This window comes from Paroedura picta, chromosome 2 (assembly GCF_049243985.1).
Source record: "Paroedura picta isolate Pp20150507F chromosome 2, Ppicta_v3.0, whole genome shotgun sequence".
NCBI lineage: Eukaryota > Metazoa > Chordata > Lepidosauria > Squamata > Gekkonidae > Paroedura > Paroedura picta.
In genome coordinates, this window is record NC_135370.1 from 42,457,527 (window position 1) to 42,473,875 (window position 16,349).

Sequence of the window (16,349 nt, forward strand, 5' to 3'; positions counted from 1 at the left end):
GCAAGCTGGGTACTCATTTTACCGACCTCGGAAGGATGGAAGGCTGAGTCAACCTTGAGCCGGCTGCTGGGGTTGAACTCCCAGCCTCATGGGCAGAGCTTCAGGCTGCATGTCTGCTGCCTTACCGCTCTGCACCACAAGAGGCTCTTAACAAGGAGGTATTAATTAACAAAGAAGCAGTAAATGCAATTATTACAGTTGTCCAGCCCATACTTAACAGTCCTCATCCTATAATCCCATGAAACTTGGCATGAACAATGACATACACTTTAATCCAACAATTTCCTGTTGGCACAGAACAAAAGCGCTTCACAGCCAAGAAAGGCATGGGTGGAGTTCTTCCTTCCCCTTCAGCTAGTGGAAGAAGCACTAAGTCTGGAGCTCTATATGTGTTTAGGGAAAGCACATGGAGCTCAGGATCAGAAGCCATTAACTTGAAATCAATCCCATGAAGATCTAATCTCTCTTACACAGGCCACATTTGAACCCAAATGCCAAACAATCCTCTTAAAGTTTTATACCCTGAGCTACCGGAACAATGGCTGGCTGGCTGGCTGCCTTCAAATTCATCTATTTGAGATTCCCACGTTAAATCAAATAGCTGTTTTGAAAGCAGATGTAGCACATCAGCAATTTGGCTACATACATTTGACGTGTTTTCAAGTCATGGAACCACTCACAGATCTTATTGGTATGTATAAGGATGTTCTCCCATTTGCTGAAAGATCGCCATCGCATAAAAGCATGTTGATGAGAAATCATCATTGCCATTCCGTTGTGCCAAAGGTGGTAGGGATCAGCATGCAGAGAGCTGCTCTGTACAGTTTGCCCACTGCCAAACAGATGGTCGGTGCCATCAGGCCCAACAGAAGTCTACAGTTTTTGAAGGCCTGCAATCCAAGCATCTTTTCCCGCTTGCTGTTTCCTCCATCAGATGAGCAGCACTGCCTCAGAGGATCATTCAAAGTGTCTGTTTGCCAGGAGAAAGCTGAGTACAGAGGCAGCTATGTGGACTTCAGGTCCACAAAGGCCAATCTGGTCGATGGGATTATACTCCAGTAGAAGAAGAAGAAGAAGAAGAAGAAGAAGAAGAAGAAGAAGAAGAAGAAGAAGAAGAAGAAGAAGAAGAAGAAGAAGAAGAAGAAGAGTTGGTTCTTATATGCCGCTTTTCCCTACCCGAAGGAGTCTCAAAGCGGCTTACAGTCGCCTTCCCATTCCTCTCCCCACAACAGACACCCTGTGAGGCTGAGAGAGCCCTGAGATTACTGCCCAGTCAGAACAGTTTTATCAGTGCTGTGGCGAGCCCAAGGTCACCCAGCTGCATGTGAGGGAGGAGCGGGGAATCAAACCCAGCTCGCCATATTAGAAGTCCGCACTCCTAAACACTACACCAAACTGGCTCTCAAGTAGAATAAAGGCCTTGGGATGGATTGTACAAGTCCTTTCTACTGTGAAGAAGGGCAAAATCTCCTCGCTCCAGAGGAAAAGACATCTCAGTTAGTAGAGGAGAGTCCATCCACAGGGGCCTCTTATACAGAGCCAATCAGAGCAAAAACCTCAAAGGCCCTTTGGCCTAGGCCGCACAGACAGCCTTAAATACAAAGGAAATTCAAAAGTGCTCAAAATTATGTCTCACTCTTTTTATTCTTTATTTTTATACATGTATTATATTATTTAAACTTTTAAACCACCCTACTTCAGCAGACTCCGGGTGGACCACAACGTAGTTAAAATCACACCAATAAGATTCTTAAATACAAAAATAAAGTCTCAGATTAAAATCTCCAACATAAAATTATGCTCCAATTTCATCCATTACTTTTTCTATCATGGGATTGGGGATGGGCATCGTAAGGAGTATCGTTTGGTTGAATCTTAATTTGCCTTTATGTGTCATTTTAGAAGAAGGAGTTGTTTTTTACACCCCACATTTCACTATCCAAAGGAGTCTCAAAGTGCTTCCTCTCCCCACAACAGCCACCCTGTGAGACGAGAGAGCTCTGACTGAACTGCTCAGTGAGAACAGCCCTTTCAGGACTGTGACTAGCCGAAGGTCCCCCAGCTGGCTGCTTGAGGAGGACTCAAACCCCGCTTTTCACTATCCAAAGGAGTCTCAAAGTGCTTTCCCTTCCTCTCCCCACATCAGCCACCCTGTGAGGTAGGTGGAGCTGAGAGAGCTATCACTGAACTGCTCAGTGAGAACAGCCCTATCAGGACTGTGACTAGCCAAAGGTCCCCCAGCTGGCTGCTTGAGGAGGAGTTGGGACTCAAACCCGGCTCTCCAGATTAGAGCCCACCACTCTTAACCAGTACACCAAGCTGGCTTAATGTAGTAGTTACATTTTTTTACTGTGGCTAGGGCCTCAAAAGTTAGTACTGACCTGGACTACTCTACATCTCTGAGGGGACCCCTGGAGATCCGTAGGATTTCCAAAGGGGGTCTTTGGAAGCTCTGAAATGGTGTGGCATTGGGGAGGGGGGTGACCAGGCTGTCTTCTCAGCTCCTACTCTTTTTCCCGGCCTACATGAGGCAGATCTGCTGTAGTAGTAGTAAAGGCAGGGGGAGGGTGCAAAAGGAAGGTTAAGGTTGAGGGTAGTGATGTCACTTCTGGGGGTGTGGCAGGTGGCATGGCCAGCTGACATCACTTCCAGGGCTTCTCCAAACCTGAAAAAATATTTCAGGGTCTCCTCGGCAATCAAAAGGCTGACCTAGAATAAAACTTAATAAAACTTAAATGCAGACTTAATACAATTCTTCTGTCTTTTGGCAGACTCGTTAACTATAATCTACAGATCATCATAGATACATAGACAGATATATCTATCTGAAGACGTGTGTTTGCACATAAAAGCTTATGTCTTGAATAAAACTTTGTTGGTTTCAAAGGCACCACTGGACTCAGACTTCCTTCTGCTGCTTCAGACCAACACCTATGATGTACCAAGAGTGGCTGGATAACCACTACCTTCAGTGAGACCGGACCCCATCAGTTAACCAAAAGCACAATACCTTCTTTTCTGCCAATGTACCTACTTATCCCCACCAGCTTTTATCGTGGCCAAGGTCAGAGGCAAATGTACACAACCGGTATCTTCTCAGCATCAAGAACAGAAAGTGATTCATCGGCTTGGAGTCTAGCCAACGATTCTCTGCCTCAGAACTACATGTTGCTGTTTCCCATCTCTGAATTCATCCTAGCATTCCCAGCACTAAACTCTGTTCTATTGGCATTCACACTCCCAGCACACAGCATACTTGGCTGTGTAGGCCTTCCCTAGTGTGCTGATCCCATAGGAATGTTTGAAACTTTGAGAAAAGGAAGTCGATGATGCCGTAACAAAATCTCTATTGGGGCTGCACCAATCACAACACAGCAGCTCAAGGGCATTCCCCCAAAGATGAAGGCAGCTGATAAACTCTGCATGTAGGTGTTACCTACTGGACTCCTCAGAAGCAATTTCGGCTTCAGGGAAGTGGAGGAAAGCCGGAACCGGCTCTGGAGAAGAAGGGAGTGGGCACCAGAAAACACACCCACAGGTGCCATAGTACTTAAAAGTACAACATTGGGGTTCACAGGCCTTGTTTATGGGCTAGCACTGGCAAAGAATAAATCAGCCCTTCTTTACCCAATAATGCATGGAAGATGCATTTAATCTTGTACGTGGTCTTTTACACTTCTTAAATTGTATCTGAGTTATGCATGCCAGGTTGGCTAAAAATCAGGCCAATAGTTGCTTTGAGATACTCCCCCCCCCCTCCAAACTGGCAATGCAATTTGTCTCAGTCGTCAGTCTTGCGATAATGATTTCAAGTAAACAGATGCTAAGGAGTTGGTTGATTAATGACAACAAAATGAATATAATGTGCGGGTGGTGATCTATATTTCCCAGCACGATTCTGCTCCTGGAGAAGCAAAATATCTGTGAGCAATTGAACTTTAAAAGGAAATGATTTTTTTTTTAAAAAAATGTTCAGCCTACTAGTGAGATACTGAACAGTTAACATTTCCCTGTTTGGCATGATCTTTCGTCTGATGAGACACACCACCACAGATTTTTGCAAATACCACTAATACCAGCCCATCCCCAGACTGAACCATGAAAAGCATACTGCTCTCCCCTTGTTCTAGGTAATCCAAGCCTTATCTCAGCATTAGAGTGGTTCTGTGGAATCTTAGTCCAGGGACCCAGCTTAGTATAGTGGTTAGGAGCATGGAGTTCTAATCTGACAAGCCAGGTTTGATTCCCTGCTCCCCCACATGCAGCCAGCTGGGTGACCTTGGGCTTGCCACAGCACTGATAAAGCTGTTCTGACCGAGCAGTTATATCAGGGCTCTCTCAGCCTCACCCACCTCACAGGGTGTCTGTTGTGGGGATCGGAAAGGGAAGGCGACTGTAAGCCGCTTTGAGACTCCTTCGGGTAGAGAAAAGCGGCATATAAGAACCAACTCTTCTTCCTCTTCTTCATTCCACGCACATTGGATAAAGCACTTTCAATGTACTTTAGAAGTAGATTTTGCTGTTCTGCACAAGAAAATCCTGCTGCAAAAACACTTTGAAAGTACAATATCCAACATGTGCAGAATGCTCAAACTAAAGAAACAGCCCTTAAAACACACACTCAGTGGGGTCTGGAATCTTCCCAGAATTATGACTGAGCTTCAGACTTCAGAAATGTGTTCCCTCGGAGTAATATTGCAACTCTGGAAGGTATAATTGATGGCATCATATCCCTGATAGGCTCCCTTCCTTACTCAAATTCCGCCCTCCCCGTGCACTCCAAGAATTTCCAAACCTGGGTCAGAAACCCACAAATATCTACCTGCTGCTGCACACAACTATCTGCTTCACCCATCTTTCCCCTGAAAGGATTTATAGTATTTGATGTGACCATGCTGATCTCCTGTAAAGAGAATCAAAGACCAAGCAATTCCACCATCACCCTTTGTAATATCGGCTACAAAAATTCAATTTCTCAGATTTTCCAATTCAGTGAAGGGGGTGGAGATTTTTGCTAAGAAGGTATATTCCCCCAGTCATCCACTTAGTTTTCTGGGAGTCTGTATCACCTATTTATTAGGTAACATTAGCACATGCCTGGCTACAGCTGTCTTCCCGAGTCTTCTGGAAATTATCGGAGGGGGGGGGATGGGTACATCCAAAGGAATTATCTCAGTTACCATGACAGTCACTTTAGCAATGCTTCGTGCCTTGCCGTTATTTTGATGAGAAGTAAAAGAAAACCCTGGAAGCAATGAAGCAGCTCATTTACATTTCCTTCCTGATCATGGATAACCTACGTATCACAGGGCTTGGGCCCTAGTTACCTATGGGACCGCCTACTTCCTTATGTCCCCCGCAGGGCACTCCACTCTGCAGGTATGAATCTGCTGAGATTCCCGGAGATTTTTTCTTTTTAGGTCACACTGTATACTGCCGTTTTGTATGATGCTGGGGATTGTTTTTAAGGGGATTATTAATATGATGATGATGATATGATTTTATTGGATATTGTTGTATTTTTCTTCTCAGCTTGCTGGGAACATAAAATAAATAATAAAAAATAAAAGCTGCACAGGACATTGCCTTTCTATGGCTTGCATCCACTGACCATAAGTTCCTTAGCTCCCCACCCCGCGCAAGCCAAAATATCCCCCATGATGCCCCCAGGGGACCTGCCCGTCCCAGGAACATAAAAAAGAGTAAGAGGCATGCAAGAGGAGGATACAATCAGCAAAAATGGGCCCTTCTTTACATTCATGGAAATCCCCTACTGGACCCAAGCTCATGACAAGAATTTCTAACATCCTGATCCTGTGTCCAGTACTGCCCAGCATAGCTCAGAACTCCCTTGAGTAAGGCTGTTCTGGCTCTGATATAACTACTGCAAGCTTCTCTTTTTGCCAAAGGGTGTATCTTTTGAAATACTGTAGGCTAGACTACCTTTGTCTGTTGTGGGTGGGGCTGCCCTGGGAAACAGCACCTTGTAGAAAATCAAATTGTTGAGTTTTTAATGAGAACGTGTCCAATGGAAAAAAGTGTATCAGAAACCAGGGCACTTGCTTCAGATCAAAGTATTGTGTGCTCACTGTGCTGTCCTTACCTTTAAGTCTTTTATGCCCATGAGCCCAGAAAGACTGCTTCTATATCAGTTACTCTTGGTCCATCAAAAGCTATTGATCCTGCAGTCAAAGTGGCATTTCTGGTGGTTACTTGTGCCTGAGCTGTTTCGAACCCATTCCCTGCCCTTCAGATTGAGCTAGCATCTGAGAGGAAAGGACATCCCCTTAGTGTTCCCCAACCCCGGGGCTGCGGACCGGCACTGAGCCGTAGATCCCTCGGTACCAGGCCACAGCGGGGGGGGGGGGGAGGCGTGGGCACCGGCCCCCGCGCCTCCCTCTCCCCCCCCCGTCCCCAGCCCGAAAAAGTTTGGGGACCACTGCTATAGTACACCTGGGCCAGTTTTCTGTCTGGTTTGCTCTGCCTGCCTCTCACATAACGCTCTTGCCAGTTCACCCTTGGCCCCTTGATTCTTCCCTGCCCCCAAAGCGAAAACTGAAATTTCAGGTCAGAACCTAACATGTAACAATCCTATTCCCCCAAAATAAAAATAAAGCGCCATGAACGCCTGCCCACTAAAGATCTTTGTATAGCTTCCTCCACCATACGAAAGGCACAGTGTGAACTAGGACATGGTGATTAAAGGCCTCAAGATTTGCAGACTGTTTTATTACTGCATATGCAATGCAACCTATTTATAATTGGCTGAACTGCACCATGAAGATTTGTTTTTATTCTGTAAAACCACAAGAGGCACTTCATGATTAGCATCTGTACAGAACTCACTAGCGGATGCTTCCTCCATTTCACCCCCACCACTAATTTCTTTTTTCTTAGTACAGCATTTACAGAGCCATCCCCAGGAGGGTTACACCTAGTTGGACAGTCTAATTTCCTGCTAATTTACTGTTCTTACATCTGCACTGCGATGATTCCTATTTCATTGTCTGGGGAAGTGTTGCATGCACATGAGAGCTCACACCTAGAATAAAGCTTTGTTTTATTGGACCATTGTGCCATCGGACTCACGTTTTGTTTAACAGCTACACAACAACGGCTCATACACCACACTTTAGTATCAAACACTTTTTACCTCCAAACTGCACAGTCATTTCTGATGCAGTGGTTACACAATGGAACCACAACTGATTTTCACACTGAGATGACCTTGGCATGCTGATCAAGAGGAGATGGCCTGACCCAGGCCTAACATCCTAACATAAATTAATACCTTTGACCATCAGCTGAGTGGTCGTTCCTCCCCCAACCATGGCAGAAATGACACCATCTTGTACATATCTGGGATGGAAGGAGAGATGGGCTTTGAGTTCAATCTTCCAAGTGGGTCCATGTCCCAGTAGCATATATTATTTTCATAGACTGAGCATTAGCGAATAGCAAAGAGGGATGCCAGGAGGAAAATACCCAGAGTCAGGAGTAGCTGGGATTTGGGGTAAAGAGGGAACTCAGTGGAGTACAATGCTCTGAAGTCTACCCTCCAAAGCAGCAATTTCCTTCAGAGGAATTGATCTCTTCAGGCTGGAGATGACCTGTAATTCCAGAGGATCCCCAGATCCCAGGCCATTGTCTACATTGTCACTGGATGATCTTTTTCGAAAAGATCTGGTGCTCCATCCAGGGCAATCACTGTACAGGATTCTATCAAAGCAACATTTCTGGAGGAAGGCAAAGAAGAAGACCTCTTTCTGTTTTGTATCCTGCTTTCTGCTGACCAAAGGAGACTCCAAGTGGCTTACAATTGCCTATCTTTCCCCCCTCCACAACAGACATCCTGTGAGATAGGTGAGGTGAGGCTGAGAGAGCTCTGAGAGAACTGTGAATGGCCTATGGTCACCAAGCTGGCTCCATGCGGAGGAGGAGTGGAGAATCAAACAGGATTCTCCAGATTAGAGGCAGCTGTGGAAGCTGGCCCACAAAATTGATTGGGACAGTAACTCTCTCTCTTTTTGCCTAGATGAGTCACGCACCACCCACATGACTGGGTGCAAATGAACAGAGAAAGTGCCAATCACACCTCCTTGGGACTGTAACCCTTGATTTAAAAGGTTTATGTGAATCAATCCTGATAAGAACATAACTAAGTATGCCAGCCAGGGTCTCCATGTCTTCAATGAATCTTTGTACACAATCTGTGCTTCGATTCCCCGTGGAGTCCACTGAAGTCTGCAGGCTGGGAAGGAGGTAATTCTGCTTGGGCCTTTTTGTCCCTCGGCCTGACCTGGTGGAATGAATTGCCAGTTGACATCTGAGGCCTGACAGAGCTGTCAAAGTTCTGCAGAGGCTGCAAAATGGAACTTGTCCACCAGACTTATGGGTGAGGCCAAGACTGTCTGAAAAGTAAATGGACCTCCCTCCTTTTCATCTATCTATCTATCTATCTATCTATCTATCTATCTATCTATCTATCTATCTATCTATCTATCTATCTATCTATCTATCTATCTATCTATCTATCTATCTATCTATCTATCTATCCATCCATCCATCCATCCATCCATCCATCCATCCATCCATCCATCCATCCATCCATCCATCCATCCATCCATCCATCCATCCATCCATCCATCCATCCACCCACCTACCTACCTACCTACCTATATATTTATCTACCTATCTGTGTATCGCTGCTCTTCCAATGGTCTCGCAGCAGTTCACAGCAATAAAAACATTATAATACAATAAAACCCCATAACTTGACTCCCCCTTCTCATTTTAGACTATCCTAGTTTAGTTAACTCAGTGGAGGGTATTTAAGAGGGTGGGACAGGGGAACTGGTTTTAACTCCGTTTGTTTTTACCGTAAACCACCCCCCAAGCCCACTTGTGTGGAGGGGTGGTACAGAATTTAAATAAATCTTTCCCACTTGTCCCTGTACAATCATGCAAGATTCCAGCAACTCCTCAGAGAATGGTAACCCCCCCCCCTCCCCATGATCCAATTCTAGATTCCTGGAGCCAGGAGCTGATTATATTTTAAAATCGATAGTACCATTATACACCCCAAACGCAGTATTTCACAAGTAATTACAAAGGATGCTTTATTAAGAGAAATGCTATTACCGAAACATCCCATGGAGCATAAATTGCCAAAGGTTTCTTCCACGAGGCAAAAACACAATTACAAAAGAAGCCCATCCTCAATTACACCATCTCTTCCTCCCTGCCACTTCTATATATATATATATATATATATTTTCCCCCCTACCATGGTCAAAATGGGTATTCAAGAAGATTAAGCAGGAAGACAAGAAGCAGGAATCTGGGTAGGGCAAAAAGGAAACTGTAATTTGGATCTAGATCCAGCGGAGAACTAATAAAGGGGGAAACAAAATGAAACTACATTCAAGTATGACATTCACTGCATTTAGAGGGGTAGATCCCGGTCAAAACAATCACAAAACCGACTGGTGTCGAGGCTTTGTGTTCACATTTTTATTAGTGCTATCCCCCCCCCCCCGCGTCCCAACAGATGTCCATTTTACACTTTGATACATTACTCCTGAAGGAGATCACCCTAATTTATCTCTTAAGTTTAGTTACGTTCCACCATTTTTCTTCCTGCTTGTCTAGATTATTCTACCTCTCCCATTTTTGTGCCCCTCTCCCCTGCCAGTGTGGTGTAGTTAGGGACTGGCACGAACCAAACCACAAAGTAAAATCTATCATGAATTTTGCCTTGCTCGTGGTTCAAGAAGCTAGGTTCATGATGGGTCAACTGTAATGAACTTTCATGAATGTTTAAAGCAGTCAGTGGCCGTTTGTGGATGGAACAAGAAGCTCAAGGTGCCTTTAAACCCCTCTTTTCTGTTCCTCACCAAAGCCACAGCAATAGCTGTGCTTTTGGGGCTTTCTTGTGCAGTCCTTTACAGCAGGGGTACTCAACCTGTGGACCTTCAGATGTCCATGGACTACAATTCCCATGAGCCCCTGCCAGAAAATGCTACAGTTCCCCACAGCTCAGCTGTTTTTCATGCTTTCTTGAGTAGGCCCTTCAAAGTTTAAAGGGACTGGCTCAAGGAAGCCCAAAGCAGCTGAGCAGCAGGTTCAGCTGTTTTGCTCACTTTCTGCAAATCCCGTTTAAAGAGACTGTGAACCCTTTCAACAGGGTTTGCGGGGCCATGAACCACAAAATAGTTCCGTTTGTGAACAAACCTCTCAATTCAGTTCAGTTTGTGCCCATCCCTAGTAGTGGTTAAAAGCAGTGGACTCTGATCTGGAGAACCGGGTTTGATTCCCCACTCCTCCTCCACATGCAGCCAGCTGGTTGACCTTGAGCCAGTCACAGCTCTCTGAGTTCTCTCAGCCTCAGCTGTGAGGGCAGGAAGGGAATGTGATTGTAAACTGTTTTGAGACCCCTCAAGGTAGAGAAAAGCAAGATATAAAAACCTACTTCTCCTCCCATCCAAGATTATGGGTCCTTCTATCCCCTGTATTTCCACAGAGGGGAACAAAATGAAAATATGAGGTTCCTGGGCACCAATGATTTCCCCCAACCCAAATGCATAAAACAGCAGGATTAACTTTCCATCAGCCCAATCTGCTCTGACATCCCTATTTTCATCCCATCTGGAGGTAGAATCTGATGGCAATGCCCACAGAGCATGAGTCAGTGCTGTTGACTTTCTTACCATTGACTTTCAAAGAGATGAGACATATTCATGGTGGACAGCTCCTTCAGGAGTCAGGCTGACTAAATGGGATCTCCGTGCTCATCAACCATTATTAAGACTTTGAATATCAGTGTTAGGGAGCAAAAAGGATAGGAGGCTTTTTCCTCTATGGAGCAAGAATTATTATCCCCTTCCCTCCCCCCAAAAAAAGAGTGATCCACAGAACTTTCACCCACACATGCTCATAAGCCATTTGGAGTACGTTCTTAAAGTACAAGATTATCACTAGAACTTGCTCTCCAGGTGCATACCTTGTTCAGATTCTCTGGACTGAATGACAGGGGAGCTCCCAATCGGCTAGCCTCACAGGTCCTGGAAAAGCTGACTGTGCTGATCAGCTTTGCGCTTGGACCTTAGCCACTTGGTCGCAGAGGCTTGTGGATTTGCCCAATTCAAGAACTAAAACATCGCATTCATTGGAAAAGCAGCACACTCCCTCAGTCCTGGTGATTCAGGTCATTCAACTGACCAACTTGGATGAAGCACAGAATCCCTCCCCACACTTCCACACATGGTACTGTCAAACTGTATCCTTTAAAACAGGGTTAGTCAACCTGTGGTCCTCCAGATGTTCATGGACTACAATTCCCATGAGCCCTTGCCAGCAAATGCTCATGGGAATTGTAGTCCATGGACATCTGGAGGACCACAAGTTGACTAACCCTGCTTTAAAAGACCAGCATCCATAGGATGAATTGCCTGCTTCTTGCACTCATTCGAGAAGCAACTGCAAGAATACTTGCAAGACTAATTGGGTTCATGAGCAAACACTGGGGCACTAAGCAGTAAATCGTACTATAACTATTGAATGTTGCAATCCACCCCGAGATGGCGGGTCCGAAAGGGGCGGGCTACAAATCCAATAATAAACAAATACAAATAAATAAATCTGTATAGTATAAATCTGTATAGTAAGTAAGTGGGGAAGGCACTGGCAAACCACCCCGTATTGAGTCTGCCATGAAAACGCTAGAGGGCGTCACCCCAAGGGTCAGACATGACTCGGTGCTTGCACAGGGGATACCTTTACCTTTACCTTTATAGTAAGTCTCAACACCCAAATCTTAACCTGACAGTATTTTCCCACCCCAATTTACTATCTTATTTTTGAAACTGGAGGCCATAGCAGTGAAGGACAGGTGGCAGGGGTGGAGGGTGAGGACAGCAGCAAGAAAGAGCCGAAATTGTGCAAATGAATTGTGCAAATGAACACCTCACACAACAACTGGTTCCCTGCTTGTGATGCAGGGGATGCTGAAGCATGCCTGAATACTGCACAACACATGCTACCTCTAGGGTTACTCAGCGGCAAAGTTCGATTTGCGCATCTAGTCTATAGCTGGCAACTACTACTGAACTGAATAAATGCTACAGGAGTCCGTATTGACTTCGTTGCCCACCCGGGACTTTTAGCCTCTTCTTCACCACTGAGAACAGCAACAAAGGCAGCTTGGGAAGAGCCTTCCTCCTAACTATGCAACTCAACTATTCACGGAGACCCCCCTGAGCCACCTCCACCCTGCACCAAACCGCAGAAGCTCTGTGGGGCAATGACTTCTTCTCTTGGGCATTCCAGCTTCTCAGTCCTCTTTGCCTGGAAGGCAGATGTGGCAGATTCTCCTTTTTGCTGCTCATTCCAAGCTTAAACAGTCCCCTCTGGAGACTCATCATGGACTTCTGAGACAGACAAAAAGCCTCTCAGTCCAACCGGAGCTTTTGGGCTTACTGCTGCTGGTGCTGAGCCTATAAATATCATTCCAAGAATAGCACCGATCACGGAATCAGAAGTGCGAGTCCACGGCTGGGAGACCCAGATTCAAATCCCCGCTCTGCCATGAAAGCTTGATGGGGGACTGTGAGATATCCGTGGGCCAAGGAACACAGAAGCACTGGAATATTTCAGCTCTTTATTGGTGAACAATTCACCGTATGAGTACTGTGACTGCACTGAAAAATCCTTGAACAACCCCCCCCCATACATATACAAAGCAACAGGACTGCCTCCGATTGCGGTGATGGGTTACACAGGATGGTTTGAATCGATTGGATTCCTAGTGGATCCTGCCGCAAGCTGCCCAATCAGGGTGTAGCTACCTGTTATGAATCTACAGAATCCTGCAGAGAAGCCAGCAAGCTGTGAGCCAGTCAGTGGCTCTGAATGACAGTCCTGGCTCAAGCTCAGTCCTCAGCAGGTTTGCATAGACAACTGTGACCCATTGCAACAATCAAACCCTCTCTGCCTAAACAGCCTTACAAGGTTGTTGTGAAGATGAAATGGAGGAGAAGAGAACTATATCAGCCACTCTGGCTTCCCACTGGCAAGGAAGGTGAGGTATGAAGGAAATTAAGCAATTTCAGAAGACCCAGTCCCAGAATACCAGGGACAAACCCCTCCTTAAATTCCCTAAAGTCCAAAACAAATACAAATCTCAGTCTCAGAAGACCCTTTCTTCCTGAGATGTACCTGTTCCCTTCCTATTCAAGTAATTTCTCTGGAAGACCCATATCCCAGCCTCATTTATCCACCCCTAAAAGCATGCACAAATATAGGCATCTCGGTATACAAACCTGCCAGCACAGCAAATGGCTCCCGAAGGAGCAAAACAAAACATCTTAATGTTGTGGGTGCATTAAGAGACCACAGATTTTTTTTTTAAAGAAGGGACACATTCTATGGCTTTTTCAAGCTCTGAAAGAAGGGGCAGACTTTAAAGGAAGAGGCTCTTAGTGGCTCCACCAGCACTTTTGGGTAAGGCTATGAGATGGGAACTCCGCCATTTGATTTGCCCAAACCAGCATGGACAAGGATCAAGGACACACTTACTGAAGGAGCATGGCTCATGTGTGCTGTACATTAGCATGCTGAAGATACCCCCTGACCACTGGCACGATAACTTCATACAGAGGCAGGGCAATTTGAGGAGCAAGTCCATTTCCACATGACATGGGCTACTCACATTAGCTCAGTGGGTTTTTATACCCTGCTTTTCACTGTCTGAAGGAATCTCAACACGGCTCACAGCTGCCTTCCCTTCCTCTCCCCACAACAGACTCCCTGTGAGGTAGGTGGGGCTGAGAGAGCTCTGACAGGAGTGCTCTGTGAGAACAGCTCTAGGACAACTGTGACAAGCCCAAGGTCACCCAGCTGGCTGCATGTGGAGGAAGGGGGAATCAAACCCAGCTCCCCAGATTAGAAGCCGCCAACTCTTAACCACTACACCAAGCAAGCACATTGCCCATGGTTGACCATCACATCTGTTTCAGCCCTTCCTATATACTCAATGCGCTCCCAGCTGAATGTGCGGACTTTTTCCATTAAAAGGCATTTTATTGGAGGGGGGGATTAAAGTTCCCATCTATGGTGTCTTATCGATGAAACCCCTTCTGCCCACCCAAATCCTCACCTCCTGGTAACAGGCCTGAAAGTATACATGGAAAACAGAAGGATCCCCCGTGCACACTGGGGGGGAGAGAGACACATACTCCTCAAATTGGAGTGTGTCTGAAAGAAAGACAGAGGCCCATGGCAAATACATGGGCGGGAGAGAGATACCAAGTGTGCAATGGTAAAAAAGTGAGTCCCTTCAACACATAGCTAGCATGAGTGTATGAGTACAGGTGACAGAGCAACACGCACGTGCCTGTGCATGCAGGGGAGAAAAAGCCCAACACTGTGGGCACTTCCGCACATGCTAAATAATGCCGTTTGGATCTGCTTCAGCGCCATTCGTGACTAGATTCTGCCATTTCACACTGTAAAGCCTACCTGCAAAGCGCACTGACAGTGGACTGAGAGCACCTTATTTAGTGTGTGTGCGAGCGCCAGTCTGCGTGTGTGTGTGAGAGAGAGAGAGCGCCAAAGTGACCGCATGCAGGGGCAGCACCCACGAGCCAACCTCTGCGAGGGAGGCCATCCCAACCGCGCCCGCATGTGGGAGCGGGCAGGAGGGTGCGCACCGTCTGGGAGCGAAGGGGAAAGGCCGGCAGACCCCTCCAAGGCAGCCTGCGGCCCTGCGGCTGAGGAAGGGGGGAAATTCCCAGCAGGCGCCCGGGCTCCGTGCGGCAGATTTCTCCCCCGACAGCCGCGTGTGAGCGGGAAGCGGCCACCTCGCATGCGCCACGGGCGACGCGGGCTCCTGCCGCAGCCTGCCTCCCTCCCTCCCACCCACCCTGGGGGCCGCCCGCCCGCCTCTTGGCCCCGCGGCCCTTCCCGGCCGAAAGGCGTCCTCCCCCCCCCCCCCACACACACACACACAGAGACACGCACAGCCCGCTCTCCCTGGGCGCCCCTGCCCAGCCCCCGCCCAGCAGAGCCCCGACGCCCGGCTGGCCCGAGGGGGTCCGTGGCAGGCGGGCCTGCGTGGCGCCGAGGCGGGCTTTGCGGCAGAGGCGCCCCCCGGGCCGCGTGGTGGGCAGCGCCTTACTGTGGGCAGCAGCGGCTCCATCTGCGCGCCTTGCTCCTTGAGCTCCATCTTCGGCGCCGCCTCTGGCCCCGGGGCCCCTCGGAGCGCGGCGGCAAGGCGCAGTGGCGGCGGCGGCGGCTTCTGCTCTTCCTCCTCCTCCTGCTGCTGCTGCTGGTGCCGGCGCGGCTCTCGGGCGCTCGCTCTGCTTAGTATGCGGATCAGGTAGCTCTGAAGCAGGAGCCACCCGCACGCCGCGACTCACCGGCAAGTCACATGGCTTCCCCGACACCCGGGAGAGGCCGCTGCCTCGGCGCCGGGGGGCGGGCGGAGGGAGGGATAGCGCCGAGCCACCTGCCCACAGGAGCCTCCGCCCAGCTCCGCCGGCCACGCTCCCGGCGCCGGGCCAGGGGCTGTCGCAGGGCTTCGAGCTTGGCGTCCCGAAGGAGCCAGACCCCGCGCCACACACCCTCCGCTTCCCCGTCCGCCCCGCTGTCCACGCCTCTGGACGGATCCGACTGGATGGCCTCGCGAACCTCGAGCGGTGGGATCCCGTCGACATCAGAGGGCTGGAGGGGCCCTCCTAGGCAGAGCTGCCCAAAAGTCGGAGAGAGAAGCTTGGTGGACGCCCTCAGATCGGTCCTGATTCTTCTCTCTGCGCAACCTGCAGAGGGGAGAATGAGGCAGGCCAGCCTGCACTCCTGGGAGGGAAGGTGAAGCTCCCTGTGCTAAATAAATAAATAAACAAGACCCATAGTGTGCCAGGGGGGCTACTCCCAGGTAGGAGTGCAAAGCTTGTGGAACCATTCCGAGCATGATTTCCTTAAATGTCCACTGCTGGAACTCAGGTGCATGTACTCTAGGGCAGGGGTGGTCAACCTGTGGTCCTCCAGATGTTCATGGACTACAATTCCCATGAGCCCCTGCCAGCAAATGCTGGCAGGGGCTCATGGGAATTGTAGTCCATAAACATCTGGAGGACCACAGGTTGACTACCCCTGCTCGAGGGGTATAACAAAACCAGCTCTTCTCTATTTTGAAAACATAAACCCAGGCTACGCACTAAAGCAGAGTTTCATAGGGCATCTGAAAACAGATTCCCTGGCTTAGAGTTCTTTCCTGTTTATGAAGTAAGAAGTTCCAGTTGTTCCCTGTGGCCATGCTCTACGGAATCCATTATCTATCTTTTAAAGCAGTG

At 48.0% G+C, this 16,349-nt stretch overlaps 1 protein-coding gene across 1 annotated transcript in view; it reads right to left on the bottom strand.

The window, feature by feature from the left end:
* Positions 1-15,558, bottom strand: part of SLC4A10 (solute carrier family 4 member 10) — a 229,573-nt gene extending 214,015 nt beyond the window's left edge. The window contains exon 1 of the mRNA XM_077319908.1: positions 15,176-15,558. Coding sequence (XP_077176023.1) covers positions 15,176-15,223 — 48 coding nt within the window. The 5' untranslated portion in view covers positions 15,224-15,558. The remainder of the gene's footprint in view (positions 1-15,175) is intronic.
* Between the last annotated feature and the right edge of the window lie 791 nt (positions 15,559-16,349).